The sequence below is a fragment of the Centroberyx gerrardi genome, chromosome 6 (assembly GCF_048128805.1).
Source record: "Centroberyx gerrardi isolate f3 chromosome 6, fCenGer3.hap1.cur.20231027, whole genome shotgun sequence".
Classification (NCBI taxonomy): domain Eukaryota; kingdom Metazoa; phylum Chordata; class Actinopteri; order Beryciformes; family Berycidae; genus Centroberyx; species Centroberyx gerrardi.
The window spans coordinates 27802264-27829417 of record NC_136002.1 but is presented as its reverse complement, the minus strand read 5'-3'; the positions used below and the strand labels follow the sequence as shown (position 1 = coordinate 27829417).

General features: G+C 43.3%; 2 protein-coding genes across 5 annotated transcripts; both read left to right on the top strand.

Moving 5' to 3' along the window:
• The first annotated feature begins 20 nt into the window (after positions 1 to 20).
• prdm10 (PR domain containing 10) lies at positions 21 to 16695 on the top strand. 2 transcript variants are annotated; one of them, XR_013504941.1, is made up of 23 exons: positions 21 to 153; positions 1926 to 2087; positions 2805 to 2864; positions 2952 to 3056; positions 3933 to 4107; positions 4660 to 4901; positions 5761 to 5961; positions 6462 to 6534; positions 6681 to 6798; positions 6907 to 7027; positions 7236 to 7508; positions 7908 to 8252; positions 8843 to 8998; positions 9108 to 9287; positions 9372 to 9482; positions 9750 to 9950; positions 10353 to 10496; positions 10861 to 11031; positions 11863 to 12000; positions 12725 to 12899; positions 13005 to 13102; positions 14168 to 16083; positions 16117 to 16695. XR_013504941.1 is itself a non-coding variant. In XM_071912526.2 (22 exons), the coding sequence occupies exons 1-22, from the start codon at positions 82 to 84 to the stop codon at positions 14357 to 14359; spliced, it is 3513 nt and encodes a 1170-aa protein (XP_071768627.1). In that variant the 5' UTR covers positions 21 to 81; the 3' UTR covers positions 14360 to 16695. The 2 variants fall into 2 exon arrangements, 1 of the variants encoding a protein (XP_071768627.1); XM_071912526.2 differs by having other exon boundaries at positions 14168 to 16695.
• Positions 16696 to 17348: 653 nt separating this feature from the next.
• Positions 17349 to 23361, top strand: LOC139914205 (uncharacterized). 3 transcript variants are annotated; one of them, XM_071902466.2, is made up of 9 exons: positions 17349 to 17539; positions 18367 to 18628; positions 18721 to 18785; positions 19513 to 19651; positions 20347 to 20471; positions 21102 to 21282; positions 21947 to 22030; positions 22147 to 22242; positions 22336 to 23361. In XM_071902466.2, the coding sequence occupies exons 1-9, from the start codon at positions 17409 to 17411 to the stop codon at positions 22669 to 22671; spliced, it is 1419 nt and encodes a 472-aa protein (XP_071758567.2). In that variant the 5' UTR covers positions 17349 to 17408; the 3' UTR covers positions 22672 to 23361. The 3 variants fall into 3 exon arrangements, with proteins under 3 accessions (XP_071758567.2, XP_071758576.2, XP_078140436.1); XM_071902475.2 differs by having other exon boundaries at positions 17349 to 17550; XM_078284310.1 differs by lacking the exons at positions 17349 to 17539; positions 18367 to 18628; positions 18721 to 18785 and adding an exon at positions 18918 to 18981.
• The last annotated feature ends 3793 nt before the right edge of the window (positions 23362 to 27154 follow it).

Here is a 27154-nt window from a genome sequence, read left to right as displayed (position 1 = left end):
TCTTATCTGTGTGCATTACAGGCTTGTGTCTCAGGAGAGGAGTGATAGGTGACGTGGTGACGGGCCTGGCACCCTGCTGCCATGGAGACCAAGCAGGAACCCTCTCCTGTGTGGAGTCAGGCTCCTAACAGTGACGCAGGCAACGCCACACAGGTCCGTTCCCCTTGTCTCAGATCAGTTCGACTGCGCTGATTATCTCCCTACGGCTACAGTAGAGTCATGGAAATGCAATACAGGGATATGCAATACATTTAATAATACACAAGAAGGCAATTCATGTTCCTTTGCACCAATCTTTCACTCACTCGCATGCACACACACACACACACACACTCAGTTCATCTTCGGTTCTCTCTCTCACTCACTCATTTGCGTGCACACTCACACACACTAGACCAGGAAACTCCCTTTTGTCCACTAACCACAGTGACTGGTAAATCCCCATATCCAGCAGCTGTTTTCACTGTTTTGCCAGCCATCTACTTTTTTTTTTTTTTAGAAGAGAATATCTACCAAAAGGACTTTTAGAGTAGAAAAACTTACCAGCCATAGTAAAATTTACCAGCATGTGGCTGGAGGCTGGTGGTAATTTACCGCCTTGCCTCTCACACTCACACCTACAGTACTTACTGTAAATTAACTTTTCAGAAAGGTACTGGGTGATCTTCTGGGGGTGAGTCACGATAAGGGAGTGTGATGACGCTGTAGATGGGTCATATATTGAGGGCTTGGAGCCAAAGGGGCGTAAGTGCGTTATAGTAGATTTTACAGGAGAGCCAAAACAATTTTTGATCAAACTTGGATCAGCTGCCGTTACCACATACTAGGCACAATATTTTAACTTTTTGTGTTATCAGATTGAGCATTACCATAAAAACAATACTGCTACAGTTTAAGTTGAATTATATTTGTTAACTCGTTTAAAAATGGCAAAAGAGTGAGAGAGTTTTTTGGCACAAACATTGTCCCAATACAGCCGTGCAGAATATGGGCGTATGTAAGTAAACAATTGTAAAACACATTCATTTTAATACAAATCTAGCAATTACACTTCAATCAACACTGAAATATAAAACAAGATCAGAATGAACATCTTTATCTTGAAGTAATGCTCAGCAACTTTCACCAAGGCCTTTAAAATTGTAGCTACATGGAACATATCAAATTGATTGATACATCTTTTCTGTTAAAAACTTTGAATAAACCTTTTGAATAAACCTCTATAGACATAAGAAACTACTTTTGATTCTAAACTGCTACTTGTTTTTTCTTTTGGTAGTAGAATACATTTTTGTATGTGTCCCAGGACACATCACTTATTGATGTGTCCTGGGACACATTCAAAGACCTGTAAAACTCCTCATAACACTGAGGGATAACTTCAGCTACCAGCAGTCTTACTACCAGAGCTCATCTTGACCAGTTCACACTCCTAACATTATAAAATAACATTTTCAATCTATAGGCCTAAGTATTTCATGGGAATATTAACATATTTACATTCATCTAATATTGACCTAGAATATTAATTAGGATATGAATAGGATACTAAAAATGATGTGATCATGCTGCCATGCTAGCATTACTTACGTCAGCATGCATTTTGAGCTGACCTAAGTGCTGTTAGAATCCTCTACCCACAATGCTTATTCAGTGTCAAAAGTGAGGTTTTGCTAGGTGTCAAAAGGGCGTAAGTGCAGTTACGCCCTTTTGGCAGCAAACAAAACCCTACTTTTACTGTTAAGGCTTTCAGTTTTTGTTTAATTAAAACTTATGGGTCATGATTTCAGTTGTGTCCTTTTGGCACTGAAAAGATCTCACTGAGACCTTTCAATTGATATATAATACTCATATTCGCCCAAAATCGCACTTGCCCAAAATCGCCCTCGATAATGTTGTGTGTTGTGTGTGCACACGTGTTGCAGGTGCATTTCGAGGGCGGCACGGTGGCCCAGATAGTGTATAGTGGAGAGCAGGCGGACCGGGCTCAGCAGCAGGTGGTGTATACTGCCGACGGGAGCTCCTACACCTCAGTGGAGTCGGCTGAACACACACTGGTCTACATACACCCTGCAGATGGCAGTCAGGTAAGAAGGGCTCAGACATTTTTAGATGGCATTTTAGGCATTTGGCTGACGCTCTGAACTAGAGTAACTTACAGTGATGAGCAGGTGGGGGGGGCTCAGTGTTTTGTTCAAGGACATGTGGCTGTTGTGCTGGAAGTTGGCACATCTCCATTATGGGACTGTCACTCTCACCCGCCTTCCTGCCTACTGTGAATAGTTTTCACAAAGCTGCATTATCACACTACAAGATTTTAATGTATTTTCGTTTTGTTTAAAGTTTCAAGTGTACTAAGCATGACCTTTTCCCTGACCATGAATTTGTGTATAAATGCCATAATGTGCATTTGGTCCTGCCAGAGTTCCTCATAACATTGTAATCAGGGTGCGAATTATAAGGAAACACAGAAAACTATTTTCAGTTATTAGATAAAATAATAAAGATGAAAGAAACTAACTTCATATTGTATAAACCCCGCCAGCCCCCACCACCCCTCCAGTAGGTTATGCCATTTTTCTAAACTCTTGCTGTGGCTGTTTACATTGCTTGGTCTAAGTTGGCTGTTTTTCTGTATCTGTTAATTCAGCAATTTTATGACTTCGGTTCATTGAACTGGGGCATGTTTTGCCATTACAGTTTTTGACTATTGAGTTAGAGAGATTTCCTTTGGCAAAAAGAGGGGCCCCCTGAATGACTTTGTGTAATTTGCACACTGATTGTAATAAATTGTTTTCTTTCAGACGGTATTTGCTGATCAGCCCCAAGTGGCTTACATCCAGCAGGATGGAACAACCCAACAGGCATGTTTACCTCGCACCGCACCAGCTTGTTTTTACAGAATTACAAAGCAGCCAAATGATTGAATTTAAATGTAATCTCGTTCCCAGGTCACAGTTCTGCTGCCCAGCGGACAGAACATGAACGCTGCCAATTTGCACGTTCTCAGTAATGTAGCAGAGGGTCCTCAAGCCATCCTGGAGCCGGTTTCCCAGGTGACGATGGTGTGATTGTTTGTGTACTGATATAGAGGAGAGTAGCTGTGTACTTTTCCAAAACAGTGAAAAGCATTTGTCTAGTCTTTGTATGAAAACGAATATTATGAAGAATAATAGGAAAACAAATGCACAAGATATTTAATATTTATTTATATACTGATGTAGAGCTCCTCTTAAATGAAAAATCCACCCTAAAGCACTTTGACACTGTTAAAAAAACGGCTATTGGTCATGTTCCTTGCATTCTGGGTTCATTTTGTTGTTTGGTGGTGTGTATTTTATTCCCCACGTATAACATAGATGATGTGACGCCATGTTGAGATTTTCCAGCCCAGCTACAACTGAGTTTGATAGCAGAACATTTTTCAACTATCTAAAACATCAACAGTAAACGGCAGGTTTTGGTGTCAGACCCTCAGAATCAAAGAGCGAGGGCTTCTTTCTAGACTCGCCATTTTGCACAGTTCAGCAATCATACAGGGAGAAATCCACCGTAGAATAGGCAGAGATACCAATTAAGTAGCCCCAGTAGACCAGAATGCAATGCAGTCACAAGACATGCAACAAGTCCATACCTGTTCTCCGTGGGATGTCTAAAGTCACTCTGGGAAATATAGGAAATCACTAAGTGAAGTAGAAGTAGATGAGGCAGGTTTAGGGAAAGCGGGTACACCAAAAAGTAAATTACTTCATCACAAAATAACTCCTGGATAGCACTGAACATCATAAATAGATGATATATAATGGTGTAAGAGTATTACATTTTTAATTGTGCCAGGTGAACAGGACAAACCTGAAGATGCGCACTTGTTGTATAAACAAAGATTAACAGAACAATTGAATGAATATTGACCCTGTGAAATTACCACACAGGAGCAGCTGTCTGTGTCCAACTCCCTCACCTCCATGGCCGACATGGCGGACCCCCCCTCCAGTCCGCTCGGGGCCACAGACTCCACAGAAGACTCGGAGGAAGACGACGATGAAGACTCTGAGCTGGACGACTGGGAACCTCATCAGCCTCAGTCGTTCACACCTCACAACCTGTGTGAGTGACATCCTCCAGACTCTTAACGTGGTCGTCTGTGGTCTGTCAGTAGTTATTGTTACTGTAGATTTTAATGCTGTGTCATCTTAACACAGACGCCTTTTCTGTGTCTTCACTGTGGAAATGAACGGTCTGTTCACAACACTCACCTCAATGACTTCTATTGTTCTACCAGCAGCTTTTTATTCTGCCTTTGTTCTGATATAACTTCCTTCAGGTCCTTCTGCACTGCAAAAATGTCCATCTTAACAAGTTGTTTAATCTAGTATCGAGTTGTATATTTTCTTTTTAGAAAATCTGCTGATGGGGTGAGATAATTTCACTTATTCCCAGTGCCAATCAACCTACTTGAAGAATTTTACTTAAACAAGTGACATAATCTTGAAACAAGTGGAGCGATCTCCTTTATTTCAAGATATTGTCTCTTATTCCAGCACAACTTTTAAAACGCATGAAAATTCAGTGGGAACGAGGGAAATGATTAAATAACTAGTCAAGATGGACTTTTGTTTTTCTCTGTCTTACCACTTTCTCCCTTCTGTGGTTTCTCAGGGTGTGAGGAGTGTAATAACGCCAACCCCTCTGTGTGTCAGAAGCACGGCCCCCTGCACCCCATCCCCAACCGGCCGGTGGTGTCCAAGGCCCGGGCCAGCCTCCCTCTGGTCCTCTACATCGATCGCTTCCTGGGAGGGGTTTTCTCCAAGAGGCGCATTCCCAAGCGCACGCAGTTTGGGCCTGTGGAGGGGCCTCTGGTGCCACAGAGTGAACTACAGATCCACTACATTCAACTTAAAGTAAGTCAGCGCCCTGCATTACTCATTTCCAATTGATTGCCTTTAAGCATGTTTTTCATGTTATTGTATATTTTACATTTTAGGCATTTAGCTGACACCCTTTAAGCTGCAGTAGGCAAGCTTTTCTATGTAAAGAATACACCCATGACCCATCTTAGCCTGAATCACAAAGTGGCGATGCAGTAGAGAAAAGCCCTCACCCTATTTGCCCAAATTAAATTCTGGTGTTGTTGGGTATGGACATATCTCCGCTCCGCTCGGAAGTGCCAAATCAAAACGTGTCCGAAATTCAAAACTGTCTCCTAAACAGCAATGAGCAAGTGTTCCACCCAGCGAAAGCTGGAGTCACTAACGTTAGATTTATTGCCTCTCTTCGTCCTTTTGGTATCCTTTGATATGAAGCGATCACTTACTGGCGGGTTGGTAAACATGAGCATGCTGTGTGCAGTTTATTGTGACATGCTACAGGATTTCTGGGTATTGGAAGTTGCCTTTCGCTGCCATTTGGAGCAGCCAGCGTGCAAAGTTGCCTAGTGCAGCTTTAACCAGGGTGACTGACAATGGGTGCACTGGTAGAGTAACCTAAGCTTACATTCTTATATCTCGACCTTACAGACAACCAGTAGTGAGGAGTGCAGGGGTCAGACCTACAGTGGCCTGACGATAGATGGAACAAAATATGACCCTAGAATCGGGGAAGTGTTAGATATCAAAATAAGAGTTGAGGAGAAAAGTATCTTCTTGTGTAAGGAGGTGCACTGCTTGATAAGATAAGATATCACTTTATTAATCCCCTTGGGGAAATTCGGGTAAACACATGCGGTCTGATCTCTAATCTCCTTTTTGCTCTCCGTCTTAGCTGTGCATGCTGGACGCGGACAAAGATGGAGAGAAGTCTGATGACATGTGGGTGGACCTGTCTGATGAGGACAGCTGCAACTGGATGATGTTTGTGCGGCCCGCCCAGAACCATCTGGAGCAGAACCTGGTCGCCTATCAGTACGGCTCGGAGATATTCTACACAACCATCAAGAACATCCAGCCCAAGCAAGAGCTCAAGGTAGGAACTGCTTTGTACTGTTTCTGTATTGCATTAAATATGTTTTTTTTGTTTGTGTCATACTCATGGTGTGGCACTGTTATGTTTTTTGTGCACAGTTGAGTTCTGGTACTCAAACATATATGTGGCACTGGCCCATTTTTAAATGATACCGGTGTGAAAGTCATCTTTACACCGGTGAAACACAAGCAATGTACCAAAATACTCAGTACCTTCCCCATACTAGATCTTCAGCATAACATGCACAGCGTGGTATGTTTGTGTAAATGGTGCTGTTTATATTAGACTATTCACTAGGTTGTATGCATGTTTTCACATATCTGTGTCCATTTTTTTAATTATTATTTTAATGTGATATGTATATAGAGCACAGTGTGTTCTGTAGGTTCAAATGTTTTTGTGGATCCCAGGAAGAATAGTTGCTTCCTTGGACATAAATAATGGCGATCCAAATAAACAATAATAGTGATTAGTGTTATCAATCATGTTTCCTTCCACAGGTGTGGTATGCAGCATCATATGCAGAGTTTGTAAATCAGAAGATTCATGATGTAACCGAGGAAGAGAGAAAAGGTGAGGCTCTGTACATCATGTGTACTTCACTTGATATCAATGGTATGGCATTTCAACCCTTTTGTTTAGAATAGCATGCATCCCATTCCCAACTATTACAGTAGTAGTGGTTATCATTGGTCCTCACCTTTTTGTTGTTTTGTCAGTGTTGCGGGAGCAAGAGAAGAACTGGCCTTGTTATGAGTGTAACCGACGTTTCGTGAGCTCCGAGCAGCTACAGCAACATCTCAACATGCATGACGAGAAGTTGACCTCTGTCACCAGGTAAAATATGATCATAATCTCACTTTCACACTGGCTTGGCGCTCCTATCAACCACATTGAAAACAGTTGAGTTCAAATGACATGAACACGCTGTCCTTCCTCCCTCAGATCCAGAGGCCGCGGTCGAGGAAGAGGCAGGAAGCGGTTTGGGACTGGAAGAAGACCAGGACGTCCGCCGAAATTTATACGGTTGGATCCACCGATAGATACTGCTGGTGACAAGACACCGGTACGGGGAGACACTTATGATGTTCCTTTTCCAGTGTGCATATTAGATTTACAATAATGATAATATAATAAGTAGAATATTTATTTATATAGTAAAGTTTATAACGTTAATTACCAAAGGCCATAGAGTTGCAGAATCATAAAAATGGAGATACAATTTTGAAGCACAGATAAGTGGTTAAATGTAAACGGCACAGTCTTTTTCACAGGAGATGTTGGGATTGACGGGGAAGCAGCCACTGGAGGAGCGAACGGAGGGAGCTCAGAATGGGCTGAAGGTGGTGGAGCTGGAGCCGGAGGCGGAGGTGGGGTCCGAGTCAGAGGGCCAGCTCATGCCCTCTGCGGGGGAACCGGTCCTGGAGCCGGTCACCCCGCCCTCCAGCGCAGACCTCCCTGCTCCGGTGAAGGAGGACCCGGCGCAGACAAGCCAATCAGAAGGCCACCTCTCATCTCAGGACATGCGCCGTGCCAAGAGGATACGGGTAAGACTGTAGAGGGGCGCGCTCTGTTCTCACTGAAATGCAACAGTGTTTTAGACGGCAAAAGTGTTTTAGACAGCCTGTTATTTGGTGTCATAATGGCCAAGATTTGCTTTACAACAGTGTGTCTCTCTTCCTCAATGCGTGCTTTCCTCAAAGATGGATGTGCAGGTAGGTTGGGCCTGGAGGATGGCAGAAAACATGAGGTTTAAGGATTCCTTTTGTCATTTTCCATGGTGTAACTGTTTTTGTGACATTTGAGGATATGTCTCCTCCTCCATACTCCATTGCATCTGTCAGCCTCTCCCTAAGTCTCAGCAGAATGCTACTTGTGATCCATGTCAGCAAAACGCTGCTGTGCTTTTCTGATAGTAGTTCCTCTCTCTCTCCTTCCCATCTCAGAATGCAGCGCTGCAGCACCTCTTCATCAGGAAGAGCTTCCGTCCTTTTAAATGCACCCACTGTGGCAAGGCCTTCCGGGACAAAGACAAGCTGGATCAGCACCTGCGGGTGCATGGCCACGAAGCCTACGCCTTCTCCTGCCACATCTGCAGCAAGAGCTTCCTGAGCGACTCGGCCTTGGAGGACCACCTGGTGCTGCACACCGAGCACCGCTCCTATTCTTGTCTCTTGTGCCCCGAAACCTTTGAAAGGCTGGACCTGCTCAAAGACCACGTAGGGGTGCATGCTGTGAACGGCTACTTCACCTGCCCCTCCTGCAAGAAGGCCTTCACCGACTTCATCCAGGTTAATAATAAATGTCTAAAAAAAAATTAAGTGATACAGTAATTTTTAGAACAGCTAAATGGCGCTGTTAGGCAAGACATGAAGTGTATTGCCAAAACCCTCTTAGCTGTAAAACTGCAGTAATGCACCATTGTAATTGGTACATAAAAATATATAAATATATATTTAAAACATCTTTTGTTTTCAATCAATAATAATGAAAATAAAAATGAAATGTAATTCTGCCACCGAGCAATATTCATAGTATTCTCACGATGTCACATGCATTTCCTACCAATATGGTGCTTTACCATATACACAGCTCATTGGCTGTGGCTGTCATTTGATTATAATCACCTATTAATTTATTACAATCACCTGTTATTTATGCTGTTATGCTCATTAATTGTTAAGTGGTCACAGGTGTGCGTTTATCAGGTATTTTACAATGGATTTGAATGTGAGTCAGCCAGGCAGGTAGAACTGAGGACCGGAACAGTCTGCTTTATAAATAAAATTAAAAAAACCCTTTATATTTATTGACTTCATAAATATAAAGTGAATTGACACACATTGACAATTTTCAAACCACAAAATATTCTCTTCCCTAGGTGAAGAAGCATATCCGCTGCTTCCATTCGGAGAAGATCTTCCAGTGTCCAGACTGTGAAAAGGCTTTCTGCCGGCCCGACAAGCTGCGTCTGCACATGTTACGCCACTCCGACCGCAAGGACTTCCTGTGCTCGACGTGCGGCAAACAGTTCAAGGTAACACAAATATGGAGAGCGTGGAAATGGAGACGCCAGTTAATGTCTCTAGAGGTATGTGCGAATGTCAGAGTTCTTGTATAACGGTTTCTTTTCCTGTGACCTTAAGAGGAAAGATAAGCTGCGGGAGCACATGCAGCGCATGCACAATCCCGACAGAGAGGCCAAGAAGGCTGACCGCGTCCACCGCTCCAAAACCCTCAAACTGAAGGTGCCCACCACCGACTTTGAGAGCTTCATGTTCAAGTGCAGAGTCTGCATGATGGGGTTCAGACGCAGAGGAATGCTGGTGAGCACCAACTTCTGAAAAAGCTGTTTATTTGTTGCGTGTGTATTTGATTATGCTCGCTTAACTTTATGTTTCTGGATGCAGGTTAATCATTTGTCCAAGCGTCACCCAGAGATGCGTATTGATGACGTGCCTGAGCTCACCCTGCCAATCATCAAGCCCAACAGAGACTACTTCTGCCAGTATTGTGACAAGGTGGGTTTGTTTCAGTGAGTTCTGGACAAGATGCTTTTTTTTTGGGTGTGTGGGCCTTTTTTCCATGTATCTTGTCCATTTTTCTTGGTCCTAAACACCTGGCCTTCTGTCTTATAAAAGACACCCACACAGTGTCAAAAAATGAGGATTATAAGTGTCTTATACAAGATTTGGGTCTATATTATTCCAGTTAATTGCAGTGCAGCACTTAAGGCTTGAGTCAAGCGTGCAAACTTTCACTTCACTTTCAACTGTCTCTCTGTGCAGGTGTATAAGAGTGCCAGTAAAAGGAAAGCCCACATACTGAAGAATCACCCTGGGGCGGAGTTGCCCCCCAGCATCCGTAAGTTGCGCCCAGCTGCTCCCGGAGAGCCGGACCCCATGCTGAGCACACACACCCAGCTGACTGGCACCATCGCCACGGCACCGGTCTGCTGCCCACACTGTGCCAAGCAGTACAGCAGCAAGGTGAGTGCCAGGCTCTGTCAAGGCGGTTATCTTGCAGCAAATCAGCGGAAAGTCTCATACAGAGCTTGACTCGGTTTCTGTGTATGTGTGTGTGTGTGTGTGCGTACATCTACATTTAACTGATTATGAATAATCTTGAGGAAGACTCAATAAAGAGCTGCCTATTTTTATTTTTAAGCCAAGATCTACATAGGGTTTTCCCCTGTCCCTGATATTCTGCTACTGGTTTATTACCTTTTGTAATTTAATTGGAAACTTTAATATGGTTTTGATTGTATTTTTACTGTAGTTTGTCTGCAACATTTATATTAGAATTGCTTTTTTCTCCTATATTTCAGTGGGTCTACCTGGTCAAATAAAGGTTAACTAAATAAAAATGTTTCTTTTGTTCTTGTTTCTCAGACTAAGATGGTGCAGCACATCAGGAAGAAGCATCCAGAATACGCCCAGCTGGCCAACACCATCCAGGCCCCTCTGACCACAGCAGTTATCAGCAGCGCTCCTGCCGTCATCAACGCAGATGGAACCACGGCTGAGGCTGTAGTGGTGAGAATACTACAAACATACATGTTGAGCACAAACACTCAATTTGGCTGCATTTCTACCTGAAAGGTTTTAGACATTACCATGGTTTGCCAAGAAACTTCACTAATAAGTTAAAGCAATAATGATGATAGAAAGAAAAAGACAGTAAAAAAGTGCTTTGCAATCAGGAAAATAAAATGGAAATGGAAACATTAAATTACAGTAATTCAAAGAAATAGACAAGTATTTTCAGTGCATCTTTAGAAGTGATTTTAAAAGAAGACAATTTTTTTCCTAGTGACAAAGTGGGAATATGATTCAATGTTTTCCACGGACAAAAGACAGGTATATTTTGCCAGAGGTTCATGCGTTTATTTCTCTACAGACCACTGACCTGCTGACCCAGGCCATGACGGAGCTTTCCCAGACTCTGACCACAGACTACCGGACAGCCCAGGGAGACTACCAGAGGATCCAGTACATCCCCGTCTCCCAGGCGGGAGGCAGCTTGGCCCAGCCGCAGCACATTCAGCTCCAGGTCGTCCAGGTGGCTCCGGTGAGATTCAGGCTCTGATCAACAGCTGATCAGTTGGATTTTTGCTTTTTTTTTTTTTACCTTTGTGTATCCAGGGAAGGTTGACCGAGCATGTGTATGCTTTCTCAGCAACATCTTGCCCCAAAATCAGTTACACACATTGACACCTGGGAGCTGCCCAGTACAAACGCCGGGCAACTCCACTGTAATGGTTGGGGATTAAGTGCATTATTGCTCAAAGGTATCTGCACCATAGTCTTTGAGGAAAGGGAGCGTATTTCTCGTTCTCATTCCCCAACCAGATTTTCCCGGCTGGTCCAGGATTCAAACTGGCATCCTCTCTGCTACAGCCACCTCTTACCTGGCCAACATGACCGATCCCTCTTATCTGTGAAGATGGTCTTTACACTCACACCGGATAATGTTGCACGTTTAACGCAACAAGAGGAAGAGCGCAGCGTGGGTTCTTCTGTATTTCCAATGGACAAATGCATATGATCAGGTGCTCTTCAGAATGGGTGTAAAATAATACAAGCAAAAACTAACTATCTGTCTGAAGATACAGGCTTACTTTAAAATGTGGATGATGACAGTCTTGGAAAAAATGTCCGAGGCACTCTGATTAGTCGAAAAACTTAAAAAGCCTTTTGACTACATGGCTGAGCAAAGTTAAAAACTGCAGCAACATGTTTCCGCTCCAAGTGAGCCTTCATCAAGGTGTGTAGTTGTAGGTTTGTTAATTTCCTGCTGTTTGTAGGTCGACGGTATTTATGACAATATGTCCCCAGGTGGATTAGGGTGATTTTTAAGAAATGGTAAGAAGTATTTGTTTTCTCTTTGTGTGGTCCACAGGCTTCCTCCCCACATTCCCAGCACCCTACGGTGGATGTGAGCCAGCTGCACGACCCTCATGGCTACAGCCAGCACTCCATCCAGGTGCAGCACATTCAGGTCACTGAGCCCACAGGCTCCGGACAAGGAGCTGCCCAGGTACAACCTCATTACTTCTGCATGGAGGTTAAGCTGAGCAACCTGTAACACACATCAGTATTGTGCAAGGGTGGAAGTAACTAATTACATTTACTCACTCTACTGTAATTGAGTAGCTTTTTGTGTACTATGTTTTTGCTGAAGAATTGTACTCGGCTACATTTTAAATCACATCAGTTTTGTCTTGTAAATTGGCCAATTGTGGAGCTGTTCGCTTTTCGTTCAGTGAGCAAAGAAGAGAAACGTAATTTGGCTTTACTTTGTTTCTAATTTTTTACAATTAAAAGATTCTAGTTTGAACTCTGTCCTCTCATCCTTCTAGAATCACATGAAAAAGATCACAGCTAACAACTCTTTTCTAAAAACTAACTCAGTACATTTTAAATAAGCGACTTTTTACTTTTACTTAAGTAGATTTTTACACCAATACTTTTACTCCTGCTTAAGTAAAATATCAGCAAAGTACTTCTACTTGAGTAGGACATTCTAGTACTCCTTCCACCACTGGTATCATGCTATATCCTAAGAATCTCAAAGTACTACATATTACGATGAATAGATAGTTTTGAAACTCTGTGTTGCTGTATTGCCCTGCCAGCCTGTTATGGATGTCGCAGCTTTCTTTCTGCTTGTTGACAAAACTCTTGCGGACTTGCTACCTGAATACTTACAGAGCCATCTTCTCTTCTCTTCTCTTCTCTTCTCTTCTCTTCTCTTCCTCCAGGTCACAGGTCAGCCTCTAAGCCCCACCTCCCAGCAGGCGAGCCAGGAGCTGAGCCCCGCCCAGCTGACCCCAGTGACCTTATCCCAGAGCCACGCCCTCCAGAGCAGCGGCGCCCAGCAGCAGGGGACCGTGCAGCACGCCTACATCCCCGGGAACTGGAACTACCGAGGCTACCGTGAGTCTATACCGTCTGACCACTTACCAGGCTGATGGCAGTATTATTTCTGATGTTCTTGCCTGACTGTTAACGTTTACCTTTTTTATCTTTTTATTCCTCCAGCATCTGAGATCCAGATGATGGCTCTCCCCCACACTCAGTATGTGATCGCTGAGGCCAGCACGCCTGTATCTGGAGTCAACAGCAGCCAAGTGAAAACAGTGAGTGACTGCTGAGCTATACTGAGTCTCTCTCAAAGATAAAAATGACTACTATAAACAGCTGTGGTTTAGAAAATCACTGTGTTGTGCCTAGCTGAAGCAGATTCCTACACCCCCCCACCCCATATCTTAATAGGCAATGTTCACACTGCAGTTGGAAGTGTCCCAGTTCTGATATTATTGTTTTTTCCCCTCACATATCCTGACAAAAATCAGATACCTATCAGTGTGAATAGCAAAAAGCTACATGGAGTTGCATTTTTCAGATCTGGACCATATGGACATGTGGTACAAAATTGGATCCCAAGGCATGCGATCTACATGTGACTTGTATTTGAACACTTATATCAGAATTTGTCAGTGTTCCCATGACGATAACTAAATCTTAGCTCATTCCCCTGAGACAGTTGTCATAATTTTGGTGCCTACAGCAGCTTGACTGAGCCAACGTTAGCATTTGGGGAGACGCCTCAATTCAGTCAAAATTCGAAGGCACATATCATAACTGAAATGTGTTTTTGTTCTAAACAATTGGGAGCTAAATAAGTATTGAGTATTGGAGCCATCTCATGTTATCTACAGTACTATAGCTCTAGATGTGGCCTAGATCGATGTTCTGATATTGTTGCTCTGCATATGTCTTTTCGACATCACTATCAGTTCATACTCATATTGGATACGGGTTGCAAAAAAAGAGAAACAAAGATGTTTTCTTGGGAGTTTTTCCACTGTCTTCACTGCTGGGTAGGCTAGTCTAGGTAGGATAGGTAAGCTTGTTTGTCTTTTCAATATGCTATTTTGTGTCTTGTGCTTGGTTTTGTTCCCTCGTGTTTTATTTTGTTTTCATACTGTATTGCATCCCTTTGTTTTGTGATTGATTGTTGAGTAGTTAGATATACGGTACGCTTGTTCTCTGTAAAGTCATTTTAAGATATGTTTGGTGAACTTAACTTGAAAATGAGCTGGAATTGAGCACGAAGGCCTGCGGTGTGAACGTAGCCATAATACTGCTAATAATTTTCTCTGTCCTAACATCCCCGCTGTGTTGTTGCTCCTCTCCTGCAGACGCACTATGTCATCTCCGAGGGTCAGACCGAGCTGGAGGCCAAACAGGTGACTGTTCCTCAGAGCACAACCCAGAGCCACACTGAACACCTGGAGCAGCAGCCCACCAATCAGCAGGCCACCACGCAGTACATCATCACCACGACCACCAATGGCAGCGGCACTAGCGAAGTTCACATCACCAAACCCTGACCTCTGCAGCGGTTCCCCCCTTCAAGCCCAGCACGGTCCCACGGACTGATCCTGCATGTAGTCTCTAGCAGCTTGTACGCACATGAATGAACAAACTCACACGCACATGAATGCAAGACTTGTGTACATACAGATGATACAGGAGGAACAGATGACCAGCACAGTTTTATGTGTCTGTTAAGTGATAAAATGTTGAATGAGTTGTTGGGTTGCAAGCTGCCAGAACTTTCTGAGGAAAAGATAATTTAGTAGGCAGAGAATTGTGAAGTTTTGATTTTGAAAGACAACAGAAGATATACACAATAATAAACTAAAATGAAGACTTGTTTTAAATACGTAACACTGGAAAGTATAAAAATTTTCTGAGCGATTTCCACTGAAACTACCGAAGCTGTGAGAGAACGGCGCACAGCCCCCAATAGCAGTTACAGGCTTTCCACGCAGGCTGGGAAAGATTGAAAAAGGATAATTTCCAGGTCTTAATATTTGGGATTTACACAAAAAGTCTGGAAAAGTGGAAAAAAGTTTTGGTGTTCAGTCCTCATACATGAGTCATTTCTTGAATTATATTTGTAGGTGAAGAATAACTCTCAGCTATAGATGTGGCCTAGACTAGTTGACAGCCATTTTGTCCAGCCACTATCAGTACACATCATGTTGAACACCAATCATAATCTTCAAATCAGTCAAGAAATTAAAGTCTGTAAAAAAAAAGAGAAATGGAAAATGTGAAGGAATCCTTCAGTTACCCCTCCACAACTGAGGTCATTATGTTTTTGCCCAATACGGGTCAACAACACATTATCTAATGTATTGTACTTTATTGTAATGTTGCTGTCATGTGATGTAATGTTTCTTTAGTTTCAGTTAAAGAATGTTTTACACGTTTCTGTTTTTAGACATTTGTTCACATGCTGGATTGCTGGATCTTCCTGATTTCCCAAAATTCAGAATGATTTCTGTTACACTGCTGTTGTCACAGCCACATTCAAACAGCTGTGATACGGTGGCAAAGTGCAGCAAAATTAACTTTAATCAGTTCCTCCCCACAGATGTCTGGGGTTGTCAATGTAGAGGATAAGGCTAGCATGTTTTCACTTCTGAATGCTTCACATTTCCTTTGGTTTTACAAGGATTACACAGATTTCTCATGGATACAGTCGACCTGAAACTAGTGGATTATCTTTTGTTTGGGCAAATCAGAAAGTCAAACACCATAGACTTGTTTTCTTCTTAACTTATGGAATGGCATCATAAAACTCTATACTTCAAAAGGATAACATTCATTTTTAGTTTTACATTTTTGATCTTCCTCTTCACAAGACGCTTGTCAAACTGGAAAAAGTTTCCACATTTGTTAAGTTTCCCTAGAATGGCTTGTTTTTTTTCTCATTGAAACTCAAGCTCATGGCTAGAGTTTTCGATGAAGAAGGCTAACCAGCCATTTTAGAGAAGCTTGATGACAAATGCAAAATGATTTTTCCACCATAACACGTGCTTCTGACGAAAAATAACTCAACTAAAATTAAAAAACGTCAAGGTATTCCAATTCCAATTAGATATTTCTGGATATCATCACAGGTTTGCCAATAAAACCGCTTAGGAGCTGGACATGATACTGTGCATAATGGTGTATATATGGGTAACACTTTATAATGGCCTTACTCCACTGTGTTAACCTGTATATTCACCTATGGAAAAGTGTTGCAAGTACATAAATCACTGTTTGTTCTTAATGACAACAGACAGTAATTAAGGGGAAGAAAACAGCAGCAAATTTTGAGCAAGACACTGAATCCCTACCTGCTCTGAAGCTGACCTCTGACCTCCCTGTGGAGTGGGCATGAAAACAAGAGAATTTCTCCTCTGGGGATCAATAAAGAACCAAATAATTATTATTAGTAGTATTATTATTAGTGGTGTTATTATAGATGCTGGTGCTAGAACCCTTGCATGTCCTTGTTTTGGTACTAAAGGTTTGTGCACTTGTACTTCTTTGTAAGTTGTATTGTTATACACTTAAAAGTACATCATGAATGGGACAGATTTTCATTCAGGTACTTGCACTGTATTGTGTGCTTAGAACACTTTTCCACTGTTGAAAACACACATTAATACACTTGAATAAGGCCATTGTAAAGTGTTTTTGTGACTTGCACTCGCCCAGAGGTGCGCCGCATCTTCAGCACCCTGAAAGGAAAACATCTACCCATTATTTATATTGGTCTATGACAATAGACTTGTACAATGTAAAATATAGCTGGAATATTAAGAGTTTCCTCATGTACAGTTGATTCCCATTATTGTTGCAAGTGATTTGTTTCTGTTGTCCATGTGCTGAGAAATTAAATTCTTTTATATCCGTACATTGTGTTTTCTGTTCACCTTGTGCCACATTATGAATGTGTGAAGGTTGGTAGCAAGTGGCACTCAAGCAGTTTTCTGTCTGTGCAGGTAATTGTGTCCTGGTTTGTCTGGATTTGATTCTTGCACCTGCTGCTAGATGGCAGCATAGCCTCAGAATACAGGAATTGTAGCTGAACCTTCCAGCTGTAATAGCTACATATTCTAGTTATAGACAGTATTAAGCTTAATCACTTCTGGGTATTTATGATTAAAAATGTGCTCACTTTAATTTTGAACCTTCTCCACTCTTTCAGCAGGATGAATAATAGCTAGCCAGAGTTTAACAGGCTATTTACTGTCATGTTGTAAGCTATATAAAGCTCAGTGTTTGTGTGTGACAGTGATTCATAGTAAAAGTAATGATTGTTGAAGGAGGCGGCTTCTGTGACTGGGTGGAGCAGGGCCGGTCCTTCACACAACTGTGATCAGTATGTTTAACACATTCCTTCCTGAAAGGAATGTAGGAAACAGGAAAAAAAAGAAAAGAAAAAACACACCACCTAGAAAAATTAATCATCCAGCAGAACCGGTTGGACTGGCCCGCCAGGTTAGCAGAACAAATCACAGATTGAGCAGGTTAATGCTGTACAACTAACCTGGCTGTGACAGTTTGAGCTGGCATGTGTGTGTCCCGGCAGCTCCCATGCCTCGACTGACCACCGCCCGCCCCGAAGGCCGAGGGGGGAGAGGACTGGGCCGGGACTGGGCCCGTGAATGGATGGAGAGAAGGAAGGAGGACGGGGAGAGAGAGCCGAGGTGCCAACAACCGCAGAGGTACGTTACCTGTATGTCATTCAACTGGTCTTTCATCTGGTTCAGCGTTTGAGTGGCAGGCCTCTGATTACCTGAGATGAAATACTGGCTAGAGGGAGGAGAAGTGTGTTTGAAATGTCTGTTGCTCTGCTCAGATCCCTGTTGAAGATATACATTTTTCTGCTCCATTAGGCAGATGTCTGTCACCACATCTGATAGCTGCCTATCTGCCTTCCTTCATGTCTATCTAAGTATCTTAACTGTTTACCTATACACAGGATCTGAAGTATCTATCCCTTGTGCTGTTTACTGTGTCTAACTACAGTAAAAACCTGGTTTGGGGGTTAAAGGAAAGAAGTCCCTCCATACCTATCGTCTCCATACTCATCAGACCTATACACGTCTACATTAAACCAATACTATCCTGACATTGCACTTATGTTTAGTGTGCTGTAATTTGAGCACTGGCAGCTGAAATCACAGAATGAATTCATATGAAATTCCTCAGACTGTGTTTTAGCTCATTTTCTCTTTCATTTTTATAACTATTTCTCGCTCTCACTTTCTTTTTCACTCTATTCACTGTCGTCTTGCAGTAGAGGATTAGGGGCACCTATTAAAAATGTATTTGAATAAATCAGAATTCTGAGAATAAAGTCAGAACTCAGAATTCTGACTTTAATCTTAGAATTCTGACTTTATTCCCAGAATCGCAGAAATCTGACTTCATTCTCGGGGTTCTGACTTTATTCTCTGAACTCAAATAAGTGTTTCAAATGTGTCCCCCTAATCTTCTTCCATACTCTCTCTTTTACCCTCTTTTTTTTTTTTTTTTTTTATCCCTGCAGGTCAAGCCAGCCGCCTGCTGATGCTCAGTCCCAGCGCAGGTCTTGGTCCCAGACTCTGAGGGCAGGAAACCCCTGGCGAGGCTGGTTCACCGTAGCTCTAGTGGGCGTAGTGTGGTCTGTTTGCCAGGTGGAGGTGCCGCTGCACCCCTCTCTCTGCCTGGTGGAGGTGTGCTGGAGGCTCCTGCTGGTCTGTATGCTGTTCATAGTCCTGGGAGGCTGTGTCCATGCCCTGAAGTGCCGCCTGCGGCTCAGACAGGCAGAGGTGAGAGCGGCCTCACGGCTCCCGTCTCACTTGACCCTGCTGTTGGATTCATCTCATCCTGGTTATTCACTGTGACTTTGCTTGGATTCAAGGGGGAGACTCCTCAGAGGATGCGGCGAGAGGTTTTGACAGAACACACCAATAACCAGTATTCATGGTGAGACATTAATCATTTCACTGTCTAAACAATCACACCTTATATTTGGGCTTTTTTGCCCTTTTGTGATAGTCCATAGTAGGAGAGAAAGGGAAAGGAAAGGGAGCGGGATGATGTTTATCAAAGGTCCTGGGACAGATTTGAATCTGGGATGTTGTGAGCATATGGTGTTCGCCGAGGCCAACTGGGCCACCAGGTGCCCTACACCTCATAACTTAAAATAGCATACCCATCTACGGATGAAGAGACCATTTCCAAAACACTATACATCCATTTTGGTGGAAAACAAAATCATTACCTGAAGTTCATCCTGTCTAAAACACTGAGGAAAACACCATCAACAGGGAAAAGGAGGCAGCACATGAGCCATTTACAGCATCGACTCTCAAGACTTGATGCCCTTACCAGCTGGTGTGTGGGCTTCTTTTCCATTTTGACGGTGTTTTGAACTATATGCTTTCGAGCCAACACACCCAAAGCTTTGCCTTAGTCAACACAGGTGCAGGATCAAATGTTTTTATTCACAATTTCATAAAACATAGAGGATCACATCTGTAAAAGCGTAGTCATTTTCTCATTGAATCACTTAGGTTACTATCGTACAATCGTTGGTTTTCATTTTATTCTAACAAATATTTTATATAAGTCGTTGTCGGATGGCGGAAGTTTGATAACCCTTTCAGTCCAGATCATTTCTGTCCTCACCGTAGTCTCCTTGTTCCTGCAGGGTGTCCGGAGCGAGGCCCCCGGGCCCCCGCGTCCCGCTGGCCCTCGCCCTGACCGACAGCCTGCTGCTCTGTGTGCTGCAGGAGCCGCTGCCGGACCCCAGCCTGCCTCACATCCAGGCTCTGCTCTCCAGGCTGGAGGTGAGACGGAAGAAACCACCCGAGAGAAACTACATACCCACACACACACACACACACACACACACACACACACACACAATCAGCAGCCTCCAGCAATACCTGTCATCTCCCGTGTTTTCAATTGCTCTTTGCATGTAGATCACTGTGTTGAGTCTTTGTTGGTAGCATTACAGAGATCAGACCTTGCTCTTGGGCATGCACGGCTCATAAGGTATTCTCGCCCGGAGCAACAGACACTTCAATGAGCCGCTGTCATCTGCACTCTGAACTCACCAGACAGGCGGAGGAGAGAAATTCTTAATGCCTCCTCTCCCTCTGTCTTCCCTCTCTGTCTTTCTTCCTTGTCATGTTTCTTGTCACCATGCGGTTTGTTATCCAGTTCTCTTGTGTTGGGGTTTGTCATCTGTTTTCTCTGTTTCCTTGTTTCCCTTGAGGTGAGAAGGTTCCACAAATCCCTTGTTTTTTTTGTTTTTGCAGAATCAATATTTTTCCCTTTTCTTTATGTGTTTTTGTATGTAGAGACATATGCCATTTCGTGGGCACATTTATCCAAAGTCCCATGATTCATGCTTTTTCCACATGGGTGGCCCTACTGGGAATTGAAACCCCCAACCCTGGCGTTGTTAGTGCCATGCTCAACTATACAGAACTGCAAAACTCAAACTCAAACCTCGTTCCCCCTCCTCTCTCCGCAGTCGGTGTCACACACACTTGGGAGGGCTGATGTCGGGTCAGAGGCGAAGCTGGAGGAGGCGAATGGGGACGGAGACTCCACACTGACAGACAAGGTGAAGCTCGTTAGCAGCTACCTGCAGCAGAGGTGAGGTTCAACCAGGTGGTGGAAAAAGTACTAGAATGTCCTACTCAGATAGATGTACTGTTACTCTGCTGATATTTTACTTAAGTAGAAGTACTGGTGTAAAAATCTACTGAAGTAAAAGTAAGAAGCAGCTCATTTAAAATGTACTGAGTTACTTTTTAGACAATAGGATGTTGTTAGCTGTGATCTTTTCCATGTGATTCTAAAAGGATGAGAGGACAGAGTGCAAACTAGACTCTTTTAACTGGAAAATTTGGAAATTACAAAATAAAGTGCAAAAACAAAGTAGGAATCCAGATTACTCTTCTCTTCTTTGCTGACTGACAGTTCACTGTGAACGGCTCCACAATTTGTCAGTTTCTTCCACTTATGGGGAGCCACAAAGTCTGTCCTCTGTAATGGATGTGATTTAAAATGTAGTGAAGTACAATACTTCAGCAAAAACACACTTAAGTAAAAGTAAGATTACTGACTTTAAAAAATACTCAAAAAAAAGCTACTCCATTATAGAAACTGGAGTAAACGTAATTAGTTAGTTCCACTCTTGGGTTCAACACGTACACACCAGCTGCTCTGTGGGAGATTAACACATTAACAAGACACACCGCCCCCCTCTCTCCTCGCTGACAGGACGAGGTCACTGCGCGGACTCGTCGGGACGCAGGGGGAGCTGGAGGCCGGTGTGCGGGACACGCTGGAGGGCCTGGATCGCCTCTGGGCTCGGCTGGAGGAGCTGCACACCGGCGTCACGCTCACCAAGGAGGGCAGCCGAGGCCACAGAGACCTGGACACCGCCCAGACAGAGGCAGAGGTGAGGAGGGGGGCGGAGGGGGGGTACACTTTGGGATTTGTCTTTATTAGCTTTTATTTTGATATAGTTTTCAGTTGTTGCTGTTTCAATTTCAGTTTAATTTTAGTTCGTTTTCAGTGTGTGTTTGGTAATTTTAGTTTGGTTTTTATTTGTTTAACCAATGTTCAGTTGTAGGTTCGTTTTTTATTTAGTTTCAGCTCTAGTTTTGGTATTTATGGTAGGGGTGATATCTTTTAAAGGTATAATGCTAGTAGTTCAGGTATTCAGTTCAGGTATTTTGTCGATGTTTGCAACAGGTGTTGTGTAATACAAACAATAAATCCTTTTAAAAAATGTATTATTATTAATTTTTCAATTAGTGTAAAAATTATTTTGTTTTCCTTTAACCCTGCACATAAACAAAGACAAAACATAAAATAATTTAATGTATATTTTTGTATTCTTTTAGTTGGTTTTAGAAGTAGACAAGATAGTTTTAGTTAGTTTTAGTTTTTTCACAAAGTTTACAATAATGTTCTTTAACACCTAGTTTTCATTCACTTAGTTTTAGTTTACTATAATAATCTTGGTCTCTGGTGGTGAATACATTGTCATGCAACTACCAAAATAAAGGCAATATGTGCCTTCACATGCTGTTTATAATACTTGTGTGTTTTTGGGACAGACTTTGTTTGCAGTCCTGGGTCGCTACAGGGGCAAGCTTCAGGTCTGCCAGGCTCACCTGAGGGACAGCACACAGCTCCTGCAGGTGAGGTGCAGGAAAAACACACCTCTCCCTAACTAAACACACCTCTGCTGTTTCCTACTGTCTTCAATCTGCTCTGTTTGGACTGACCCAGAAATACCCTCTGCTCTGTTTCACAGGAGCTAACCTGGAGTCACACACATATAAGCCACAGTGTTAGCAGCAGCAGCGAGTCGGTCTGGCCGGAGCTGTTGCTCCAGTGCAACATTGAGCAGGTACAGCGCACTCCGCCCCGGTAGACAAACAGCACAATGTTGTTCGTGGGTTTAGAAACCCTCCGGTACTCAAACTCTCTCTCTCCCTCGCAGTTTGACAAGGTGCAGGAGAGTTTCCTCTCCTTGGAACAACAGACCTCTACGTTCCAGGCCCACCTGGAGGGGCTGGGAGGGGGGATCCAGGAGGGACACGCGGGGCCCCTCTCCCTTCCCGCCGGGGCCCCCGGTTCCTGCTCGGCCTCTCCTCAGACTGCCCCCTCTCTCTGCGCTGCACACCCGGCTGATGTTTCACAGGAGGACCACGACACGTCCCCGGCGTCCATGTCTGTCTCACTGGACGCAGACGCTCCTCTCACCCTGTGTGAGAGGTCGGCCCTGCAGTTCTCCACCGCTTTTGGACGCCTTCGTAGATCCGGAAGGAGGAAGTGAACTTTGGGGTGGATTTTCAGCAGACTACCTATTTTGCAACAGAGATTGTGTAAATTGAAAGGCTAATTATTTAGGGAAGGTATTTTCAAATGTTGATCATTTGACAGTTGCCTATAAATTGAGTATTTATTGCTTTTTATGATTACATTATTGTGGCAATTTTGTGTATCGGCTTGCTGTATTTTAGACAGACCAGACACCGCTTTTTTAATCTGTGTATCCTGTAAGTTTTTTCATTTCAAAGATTGTCTGATAGGCTCAAGACTGGACAAGAGCGCCTTTACAATTAGAAGTCTATTTCAAACACAAGGGGGCACACTTTCACCAGTTATTACAAGCAGTAATAGACTTGTTTCGCAGGATCTATTCAACAAATTACGCCATCACACCATACATATACAGTCATTTCAGATATCTGTCTGCAGTGGCTGACCATGGCCCAGACCTTTTCCATTCAATCAACTTTATAGGAGGAAAGAATAAGACGAACACATGGCCCATAAATGTGTTCCTTCAGGATCTGTTACCAGTCTGAAGAGCCTGAAGAATCTCATAATGTCTGTGATGAATGTTAGTCTTTATTTTCATCCAGATGTATGTTTCAGGTATTTTGCGGTTTCAGGGTAAGTGATTACTTAATTCAATGACCGAACTATTTATACTTGAAGAGCATTATGAAATATTGGATATCCGGTCATGCATCTTTCATTATTCTGCTATTCGCTTTGAAGCCTTATCCAATGTCTGCTATGGCTGCTTTTTTTTTTTTTTTTTTTTTTACCAATGTTCTGAAAGTAAAAAAAGGACTCTCTTATATTTGTCCATGATTTTAATAAGACGGTCTATTCCTCCAAAGTCCTGAGGGAATAGGTTACAGGTTAAGCAATCCCAGACTTTTTTTCTTTTTAAACTATTTCTTCATTCTGTCTCTCTCTATCAGACTGAATGGGCGCGATGACTTTGAGCCCTTCAAAGCAGGGATTTCAGGTTGAGGGCAGAGGGGGGAGAGGAAGGTAGGAGGGGGGCAGCGGAGGTCAACGCCGGAAGCGTTTCTGTTATTACTAAAAACTGAGCAGCCCTCTAGACCTTTTTGAAAGACATGAATGTCTTTGATCCAAATTCAATTACCCTGCAGCCACCACACCGAAGACACAGAAGGAGAAATAGCTCTCTCCACATTTCTGGATTTTTCGGACTCTTCTGGCTCAAACACGCTTTCAGCTGAGGACGACTTATTCATGCCTATACCGTTAGGTGCTAATTGCAGGGAGTGTGTATGTATGACACGGGTGCCACTGGGCCGTGGACTCGCCTGCTAGTCGACAGAGTGTTTTGTGGATCCTGCATCTGTTTGATTCCCTCACACTGGGGGCGGTGATTGGGGCGAGGTGGGGCCGACCCCTGGGGGAGTTGGGATGAAAGGAATGCGAGCTGAGCGCTGCAGGATCCGAGCTGTCACAACACCGAAGACACAAACACACCACGGCTCAAACTGCCCGGACCGAGACAGAGAGAGAGAGAGAGAGAGAGAGGGATACAAAGACTGTAGGGGAGGGAGGGATGCTGGGTATTCGCTTATTTGACCCAAGTGACAAGAGCTTTGGAAGTAAAAAATCTGTTTTGACATGTCACATGAATATGTAATATTTTCCCTGAATCAATAATGAATGCATGGAATGAAATGTGCTTGGAGGCTTGCCTTACAATAGCAATGACCACATGTTGTTGTTTTAAGTCCAACAGTCAAGTAACGCAAAAAAAAAGATGATGTGCAATGATTTATCGGGTGTTTTTAACAATGAGCGGTGCCTCTAGATTCTATTAGATGTAAATCAACAGCATTGCGTCTAATATGAAACGAGTGCTGCGTTACAAGCTAGCGGGGAACGTCCCAGTACTGTCCAGATGAACCTCATGCCTCGCATTGCTGGTATGTGATGTCATGGCCTTGGCCGTCCGCTGCCAGCAGAGGGACGAGGGAGAGCGGAGGGGCACTATCTGCTGAGAATGTAAGAGTGAGCGAATGAAATTACCACTGGCTTTGTTTAGCTACACTAAAAAGTTGATGACTGGCTTCCTCGCAGGCCGCTCCGGTCCTGGAGGACAGGCTATTTTCAAAGCGAGCTCGAGTGTGTGTTGTTTCAGAAAATATGGTTCATGGCAGAGGTCAATCCCTCGCCTTATCCTGACAATTACTCAAGATCAGGTTTCACTGGCGTACACATAGCGCACATTTGGGCTGATCCCTCCTCTGATGGCACTGCGAGACACTTTACAGTAGTGTGGACGCCCGCCGTCTGATATGAACGCACTGGAGAGCTTGTCAGAAAACATTCATAAGAGCACAGTTAAGTAAATTATTGAAATTTCTCCTTTGTTTAACGCCCACCAAGATTAAGGATCTCTTAGGGAGGCATACAGACATAAAAGTTGCAGACAAACAACACACAACAATGTCCATGAGCGCAAACAAAACATAAAAGGCACATAAATCACATGAAAGGCAAAGTTAGTGTGTGAACAAAGTATCAAACAGTATCCAGTATCGTCAACACAAAGGCAACATAACACGCTTTAACTATCAGGAATTGTGGTTGTGTGTGTGTGTGTGTGTGTGTTTGGGTGGGGGGTGGGGGGGGGGGGGGGGGGGGGAGGAGGGGGGCTGTTAACCTTCTTAATATATTTATTTCTTTCTCAATGGCAGTGGCATTTTCCAGGATGAGAAATGGGAATGGACCCATCAAAAAAAGCTATGAATCTCCACCCAAATGTCTGAAGAGCATGACAGTGACCTTGCCCTTTATCATGTAGCATTTATGGGAAAATCTGAAACAGTATCTGAGAGAGACACACACACACACACACACACACACACACACACAGTCTTACTTAAGTCACTTTTGGGGTATTTACATAGACTTACATTCATTTCCTGGAGACTTACCATAACCCTAACCATAACCACTACTTGCCTAAACCTAACCCTAACCTTAACCACTGACCCAAAAATCAGCTTACCATTTGGTGACACGGCTTTTGTCACATACACACACACACACACACACACACACACACACACACACACACACACACTGTTATCATAAAGATGTAGAACCCAGATAATCTCTCATAACAGTGTTGACTTCCTAGTGATTAGCTTTGATCAGTGACCAAACCTATGGAAAAATGCACAGAACCAGAATCATGTACAAGTACAATAAATGTACAGGAATTTGTCCTGGTGATATTTATAAAAAAAAAAACAAAAAAAAAAACATATACACAACGATCTTCCATAAGCAGACTTGTTGTTTTTGTCTTTATTTTGAGTGTACTTAGGAACTTTGTGGTAGCTTGTAAGCCGAATTTAGGACTTTGTAAATTTCAGACAGTTCAGAAAAGTCAAGACCTCATAGTGAATCACAAACCACATGAATGCTCGCTATTAAAGGGCTGGACACAGATAACTGAGGGCCATGCTACTTTTAACCAGAGGCTGTTGGAAACGGATCGGACAGCTGCACACTGAGACAAAACATCAAAACACCAGCCACAGATGTATGCAATTAGCAACATGGTAGACATTTGGGGAGCAAAGGTCCATAAACTCGCAACTTATTATGGTTGATCTAACATGGCCAGAGGGAAGCCTAAACTCAACAACATTAATGGGGTTTTAGTTGGGTTGAAACTTTCCACCATCCAGCGTTTAACTCAAATGTCATAGCCTTAAATCCTCCTGATATCTGTCTCACACCTTTCATTTCTCAGGTTTCAATTCTGCTACTAAATCATTATCCTCCCATTCAGTCTGTTTGTATGTGTGTGTGTGTGTGCATGTGTGTGTGTGTGTGTGTGTGTTAGTGAATGTGTGTGAGAGAGTGGGACAAACGTCGCGGTCCGGGGGTGGGAGCGAGCGGCAGGCTCAACGTGTTTCCAATCATTAGGAAAATGCTTAGCTTCCTGTTTGTGTAAATATTTTCTTATTTTGTTTTCCGAGAAAGCGGGCTAGAATAATCGAGCCTGACCCCGCCGCCCCCGTGTTTCCTGCTCATCACGTGGACGGCTCTCCCTCTGCTCTCCCTCTGCCCTCCTGACTCTGCAGGACCCGGAGGTAGGAACCTGTCATGACCCGTCACGGGCTGAGAGGAGAGGTGGCTCCGAACGGGACGGATTCTCCAAAGGTCAGGAGCTGCAGCCATTGATACCAATGGGGAACAGCTGTGGGGTCAGCTCACACTCTTTTCGCATACTTAAAACAATCCGACTTTCATATTTAGTTCTAACATTTTGACCAGTTATCAGTTCATCAGAGTAATATCTCTGATTAACAACCTTCATTATTAATTCACTGGTGGAAACTCTATGGGATTATATATTACATCACACTGTGTGGTTGTAGCTGAAGAATTTAATCGCAAAATGAGTTATCCACCATTTGGAGGATAGCATTAAAATAGAACTCACTATCAATTATATTTGA

What these genes read in the sequence shown, in the direction of transcription:
- LOC139914205 (XM_071902466.2), top strand. Translation starts at nt 17,409, where the DNA reads ATGCCTCGACTGACCACCGCCCGCCCCGAAGGCCGAGGGGGGAGAGGA. An exon ending in ACCAATAACCAGTATTCATG is followed by an intron (nt 18,786 to 19,512) that starts GTGAGACATTAA and finishes TTGTTCCTGCAG; the next exon opens with GGTGTCCGGAGCGAGGCCCC. An exon ending in TCCAGTGCAACATTGAGCAG is followed by an intron (nt 22,243 to 22,335) that starts GTACAGCGCACT and finishes TCTCCCTCGCAG; the next exon opens with TTTGACAAGGTGCAGGAGAG.
- prdm10 (XM_071912526.2), top strand. Translation starts at nt 82, where the DNA reads ATGGAGACCAAGCAGGAACCCTCTCCTGTGTGGAGTCAGGCTCCTAAC. An exon ending in CGTGCGGCAAACAGTTCAAG is followed by an intron (nt 8,999 to 9,107) that starts GTAACACAAATA and finishes TGTGACCTTAAG; the next exon opens with AGGAAAGATAAGCTGCGGGA. An exon ending in ACAGCAGCCAAGTGAAAACA is followed by an intron (nt 13,103 to 14,167) that starts GTGAGTGACTGC and finishes CCTCTCCTGCAG; the next exon opens with ACGCACTATGTCATCTCCGA.